General features: G+C 34.6%; 1 protein-coding gene across 1 annotated transcript; it reads right to left on the bottom strand.

The window, feature by feature from the left end:
* Positions 1-844: 844 nt before the first annotated feature.
* On the bottom strand, positions 845-2,761 carry LOC119774803 (adhesion G protein-coupled receptor F5-like). The gene is made up of 5 exons (XM_038272483.1): positions 2,651-2,761; positions 2,510-2,561; positions 2,278-2,421; positions 1,989-2,162; positions 845-930 (listed from the first exon to the last, which is right to left on the bottom strand). The coding sequence occupies exons 1-5, from the start codon at positions 2,750-2,752 to the stop codon at positions 845-847; spliced, it is 558 nt and encodes a 185-aa protein (XP_038128411.1). The 5' UTR covers positions 2,753-2,761.
* Positions 2,762-6,781: the final 4,020 nt, after the last annotated feature.

Genomic DNA, 6,781 nt, shown 5'->3' with positions numbered 1-6,781 from the left:
TTCCCTTTGGTCATATAATAGGAGCGGCCATCTCGTGAACTTTACGACCCATTGTGCTCCTCAGTACTGTTAACTCAACCTCTATTGACCATATGGTTTAGAGGCAGCCATTTTGTAGTTTTAAGACTTTGTTTCAGTAAAGACCCACCTCCTCACTGAGCCTTAGGCGTGATCTAAGCTAAACCATCTTGCTGCAATGCAGTATTGTTTAATGCATTTGTGAATCATTGTCATTATCAGTTGTAAGCTGAATGTAACAACACTGTTTTAATTGCATTTAAGATCTCTGCATTGATTGTTATTTACATATACCTGATGTTGAAAGACCTAATAAATAATTACAACTTCCAGTTCTAGTCATAATCTACTGGTAAAACATCTTGTTGGTTTTGTGATATTTTAAATCGGCATTTGTCCAGGAGAAAGGAGGATTGAAGAATTGTCAATTAAAACTGAGAAACTGTTGGTTTTGGACGAAGTTGAAGATGTACCGAGAATGATCCACATTTTATTGCTGTTGAGTTTGAAGAAATTAGAGGCCAACCAGGACTTTAGGTCATCTAAGCAACTGAAAAGAAAAAGGGATGTAAAGAAGGAGTTAGGTTTCCGAGAGAGGTACAGCTGGCTGTTATCAGCATAGCATTTGAAAATGGTGTTATGTTTCCAGAAAATCTTGTCAAGGGGGAGGATGTAATTGATAAGAAGTCGACCAAAGACTGAGCCCTGGGGGACATCTGCAGTGAGAGAAGATGGATTTGAAAAGGATTTGAGCTGAACATACTGAGTGTTACCAGAGGTATGATTTAAACCCCTCGACTGGGGTTTGGGTGATCCCAGCAGAAGATTATTTATTGAGGAGGATGGAGTGTGATATGGTGTCAAAGGCCATACTCTTCTCAAGGAGGATGAGGATGGAGAGGAGAGCAGAATCTGCTGCCACAAGGAGATAATTTTTAAGACTGCTAAATCTGTACTCTGACAAAAGTGGAAACCAGACTGGAATTGGTCATATATTTTATAGTGTGATAGGGAAGTGTAAAGTTGTGAGGTAACTCCTTTTTCCGTTTTAGCTGGGATCTGAATCAGTATCTTTTTTTTGTTTTTTTGTTTTTTAGAATACGTTTTTGAGGGGTGTTGTGACAATTCCAGTGGCCATTGATGGTTCAATGATGGTTGTGAAGAGGGGGGGAAGGGATGAAAGGGAAGCTTTGAACAGAAAGTAGGAGTTAAAAAATGGAGAAAAGATGATTTTCCACTGGAAGACCAGTAGAAAAACAAGGAGGAGTTGTTGAGGGTAGGCACTGGTAAATAGATTGGTTTTTTGTACGTATGTAGTAGAGAACTGCAAAAAGGCTGTGGATTAAAAAATGTGCTGGGAGGAAATTGGGCTTCCTGAGAATGGTATTTTATATAATAAAGAGATTCTTGGAATCGTTATCATTGGGCAGATCAAAGTGAACATACAGTCCTCACATTATAAAACAAGATTAAAATAAATTTCTTTTTGTACGGTGAGTCCTGCTTTTATATATACTGTAGGTGCTCTAATTGGCGGCCTTTTTCTTTCAGAAGAGGGAGTCCTGAGGAGGACCAAGGAGCAGAGACAGAAAAGGACATGGTTTTGAAAAAGTATTGAGTAAATTATTTATCATGGAATTAGGTCAGACGGTTTAGATAAACATAATAATTATACAGTGAAAAGAGAGAAAGATAGATAGACAAAATGTAAGCTAATAGCTGCCTTATTTAGAAGTCTGGCTGTCTGTTATACTGCTTTAGCTTAATGATAATTAAATAAATGAGAGTGACATGGCTCTAAGGAACACTGTAATATGCCATGAGGATTTAAAGAGCACCTGGATTTGTTATTTAAAAACAGTGTATAAATTATTAAAAATGTACAAAAAATGTAAATTCAAACACTTTTCAGTTGTGGTAAGTAATGAAAGGTCAGCATATCTATTTAAAAAAAAAAGCTGTAAACCTACCTATTTGGCTGCTGTTTCGCTGACAGAACTGATGATCATCTGGAAGATCATTAATGCAGCCACAGGTGTCACCAATAATGGCATCACAGACTTTGTGTAGAACGCAGCTGTTATAGGACCAAGCAAAGTTCTTCTCACACATGCACTGGTATCCAGTAATATTTGGTGAACATACTGTGGAAAAAAAGCATCACCATATGATGAAAATATTGGATGTTACACAAAATACAGGGCAGTGTCGAGTACCGCTATGCGAGTCAAAATCTATAGGGCTTTATTAACTTAATACCTGTTGTTTTACCCAGGCTGGAAATTTCACTTGTGTTGGTGATCCATATGGGAAAGCTGAGGTTGTTGAGTAGCAGTTGAAACATCTCCAGGTCAGAAATGTTCATAACAGCTTGGAATTCATAATCAGTTATATTCGTTGGAGCTGAAGAGGAAAAACACACATAGTTTAAACACAGTCTATCCCTACAATATTCTTTATTGTGTAATTAAGTAGTTTTTCAGTGACTCACATTCTCTTTTTTCTCTTACATGAAGGCTGGATGATTTGATACCCATCAACCCCTGTAAATATCATCATTAAAACTCTGCAATCAACATTTGAGACAAAACATTTTTATGTACATGATTTACTTTTTATTTCCTATGCTTACCTGAGAGAAGATGTACACAGAATGTCTGAATCCCGGCTGTACTAGAGTGCAGCATATAGCCATAAGAATAACACCAAACCACAGTGCTTTGGCTGAAGCCATACCTACTAAAAAGAATATAGGAATGGTCATATTGTAGATATAGTATTGAAGAAACCCTGTTAATTATTTGTAACATAGTTTTACTCTTAAAGGCTGTCAGATTCTTAAAAAACTGACAAGGAAGTAACCAATAAAAATGTAGTAGCCTGACATGTGGTTAACGGCTCATGATTCGGTATCACAACCTTTGTTTTATACGTTTAACAACAAACCAATAAACAGCAGCTTAAACTATTTAATTAATACTCAACTAACCTCAAAATGTTTATATATGTTTTTGATTTTGTTAATGCCATGATATAATTATATTTTTTTCTTCCATTTATTTTTGTTGTGTTTTTTCCTCCAAAATACATAAGAATGAAAAAAACAACAAACAAACATGTTACTTTTTTCCATGAACAAAAACGGAACTAGAAGAAAACACAAAATACCATAGTTCCTGTCCCTTTTACAAAATCTTCCAATAAAAAGAACGGCTGCTTTATACATATGTAATTCAGCTGATGTTGGATGCAAATACACATAGTTGGTGTGTCAGTGGCTGCTTTGAAAGAGGAAACAAAAATGCAAATGGTTTTATTTATAGAAAACTACATTCTGTATCATGCATTGTCAGTTCTAATCCTCGAGGTCTGGTGTCATGCACCTGTACATCTCTCTTCTGCAACACAGCAGTCGAATCATCAATTCATTAGAAGGATTCTGGAGAACTTGACTGCAGCCATTTGATTAGATGTATGGAAGAAGAATCACTTATAAAAGGTGCAGAACACCAGACCTCCAGCACTTGAATTGAAGACTTCTGCTCTATAGTTTCTGTGGAAAAATTACTGTGCAGTTTTAGAAAAAGAAATCTATAAATCTGATTCAAGAATCAAGGCCAAAACATGCCTGCTGTCAGACTCGATACTCTTACTCTTTCTAAAGATTCGGTGAACTCATCAGCTGAATTACATGACTGCATAGTTCCAAGCTCCTACCATGGTTCATTACCCTGATATTTTAAAATGCTGTATTTCTTACATATGTGTAAATCTGCCGTTTGGGCCACATGAAAAAACAACCTTTGCATATAAGTATTGTATTAATGCTCAGTTAATGTTACAATTTGATCTTTTTAGTTTATGTTTTTTTTTCCTAATGCGTTTTATTTTTCCATTATGTCCCATAAAAAGGTGTCAAGTAACAAAGTACAAATGCTTTGTTACCTTACTTAAGTAGAAAAATTGGCTATCTATAGTGGTGTAATTATTTTTTTGCCAAATTTTTATTACACTATACTTTCTACTCCTACAATTTAAAAAATAGACTCATTAGTTTTGCTTCATTTAAGCTAATTTTAGTTATTACAGGTTGGTATTAAAAAAAAAACTAAAAATGATCAAAATAATTAGTTTCATCCAGAAGTTGTTGTTTGCCACATAGCAAAATAAATAGTTTTTTAAGACGATGCAAATATAAATTTGTTGCTATTAGTTTTAAATCTGAGAAAATTAAATATAAGGAAGTTATCATCCAGAATCGTAGAAAAATCGGTAGCGGCGCAGCCAGTATAAAGCTTAAAGCATCTGTCCTTAGCATTTCTCCTGCCTTACTTTACTTTTATAGTTTAAGTAGTTTGAAAAATGGCACTGTTACACTTTTTCTTTAATAAAACCCTTAAGTTGATACAAAAAAAAAAACACTGCAAAAGTGTTTTTAAACAGTAGGATTTATACTTCTACTTGAGTAATAAACATAATAATTTTTACTCCTCTGGTCCCATGCATGTTTTAGGAAGAACACGTACAAAGAATTCTTCATAAAGTGAAGAACATTCTAGAAGAACGACCTGACTGTTGAACAGTAACAGTGTTATCAGTCAGAGAGATCTCTAAATTCCCTTTGAGACAAAAAGCCATAGGAGACCCTCCTGATCCTCCTATAGCTATTAAAATCAACAAGGACCCGTTGAAAAAAAACCTGAGTTACAACAACATTTAGTTTCCCTTCAGGTTAAATAATATTGATTTATTGAATTAAATATCTCAGTTCCTCTCTGATTCATGACATACCCATCAAACTGTTGTATTAGTCAGAACAAAATAAACCCTGGTCCTGAACTTTGGTCTGACAGTTTAATACACTTTAATGGGCAATTAATGGCAGTGTGGATGGCCCAATTCAATTAAATTGATTCAAACTGCCCCAGGCATCTTATAAAAGAATTTTCTACCAAGTCAGATCCATTATTTTTGTTTTCTTTTATTTAACAGTTTACTGTAGCACATTTCCCAAGGTACTTAAAACAATAGACTGAAACTTCTGCAAGGACTCTTGGTGTTATCTGTTTGGGGAACATTATAGTAAAAAATCCAGCATAGAGAGTGCTTGCATAGCTGGTTTGGAAAGTTACAGTACTAAAGAGTAGGAGGCAGCTTTTGCAGCAAATAAAAAAAAAAAGAATTGGGCTGATATCATCAACTACCGTAGTTCTGCATTGAGATTCTACAGTCTTATAAGGTCGTAGGTAATTTACTTCCCATTCCTCACATTTTTATGAGAAATGAGCTGAAACCAATACAAACATGTTAAATGCACATACAGAGGTTGTTTTATGCCAAAATAGAAGAGCAAAAAGACAACCGTTCCCTAATTATTTCTTTACAATTAAAATGAGCTTATCACTACATTGCACAAGACTACTGGTAAAAGGTTATTTTGATGAAGCTTGTTAACTTCTGTTTTTTTTTTCTAAACATATAATTTTGTTCTTTTCTTTGTTAGAATTCTTCTTGTAGAAACAAAACCCATTTCCGAGTTCTATGCCTGCTGACCACTAGCATAGCAAAATCCTTACACTAATGTTACTCTTTAGGGACTCAAAGTTTGCCAAAAACTAATGGGCATCCTAGCAACTGCCTGCCTTAATTGTTTTCAAGCTACACAACTCTGCTCCTGAATAAAAGCCTATGTGTTCATAGCTGTGAGACCTGGGAACCGTGAAGTTGTGTGGGAGTTTAAGTTAAACTTGTTTGGAGGTAATAATTTGCATCTTATAGTACAGTAGACCAGTATGCATGTTGCTAATCACTAAAATCTCGATTGAGTTAGTGTCTAATAAAAGCATATCTTTCACATCCTTTCATCACTTTTTCACTCAGTGATTAATTTAGCCACTAAGATGTTTGAAGATGTTTTTTGACCAACCAAGGACTTATATTTCATATATAACTACCTTCCTCTAAATTCCATCAAATGCTCTTGTTGGACTCTTAAAATTAACCAAAACATTGTATTAACCAGCAAGGACCTCCTACTTAATTCCAATTACACAAATGTTGTTACAGCCTTGAACAAAAACTTCTTTAAATACATATAAACATGGGTTAATAATTATATTTTGGATACTAAAAATATTCTAGAGATTGATTTTTTATAGTTGATTTTAAATCCTCACTGTTTTGTTTTACTGCGCAATATAAGGCTGACTTTTTATTTAACCTAATGATTGTACTGCATTAAAGCTTGAGACTGGGACTGCAGCTATAGCCGAATAATAACTCTTTCTACAGTTTTGTGGTATATTTGTGGTAGTGATAAATACACTAGTTTTGGTTTTCCTTTTAAATAAGTGAAGTGCACAGATCTCACTTGGAGTCCTTTGCATATTGTTTAAGTGATTGTAATGTATCCCTGTCCCCCAGAGATTTTTCATTTCTAGATTGAAGTGTACACTTGTGTAATTAGTCAATGAGAATACAAAAGAAGTCTCACTCTTTTTACCTTATCTAAGTACCAAAAAGCCTTTAGTCTGTTCTTCAAAGTCAAATTTGTAAGTTGAATCTAAACGATGTAAAGAGAGTTATTTTTTGAATATCAAGTTCCAGTGAATAAGCAAAAAAATAAGTATAATACATATGATAGGAGCAGATGTAGTATAAGATTTTTACTCTACCTCTCCATGTGTCCTGGCATCCAATGAGGACAGTCTAGAGTACACAATCATTTTCCTGCATATGTTTGCATAAAGACTGGAACTTCCTG

The sequence above is a fragment of the Cyprinodon tularosa genome, unplaced genomic scaffold (genome assembly GCF_016077235.1).
Source record: "Cyprinodon tularosa strain WSP-4 unplaced genomic scaffold, ASM1607723v1 ctg831, whole genome shotgun sequence".
NCBI classification, from domain to species: Eukaryota; Metazoa; Chordata; class Actinopteri; order Cyprinodontiformes; family Cyprinodontidae; genus Cyprinodon; species Cyprinodon tularosa.
This window is presented reverse-complemented; position numbering and strand designations above follow the sequence as displayed.

Bases quoted from the DNA above. Each gene is read 5' to 3' on its own strand.
- LOC119774803 (XM_038272483.1), bottom strand. From the start codon at position 2,752: ATGGCTTCAGCCAAAGCACTGTGGTTTGGTGTTATTCTTATGGCTATA. The intron at 2,422-2,509 runs GTGAGTCACTGA...TTTCCTCTTCAG, and splicing joins TGTAAGAGAAAAAAGAGAAT to CTCCAACGAATATAACTGAT. The intron at 2,163-2,277 runs GTATTAAGTTAA...TTTTTTCCACAG, and splicing joins CAGCCTGGGTAAAACAACAG to TATGTTCACCAAATATTACT.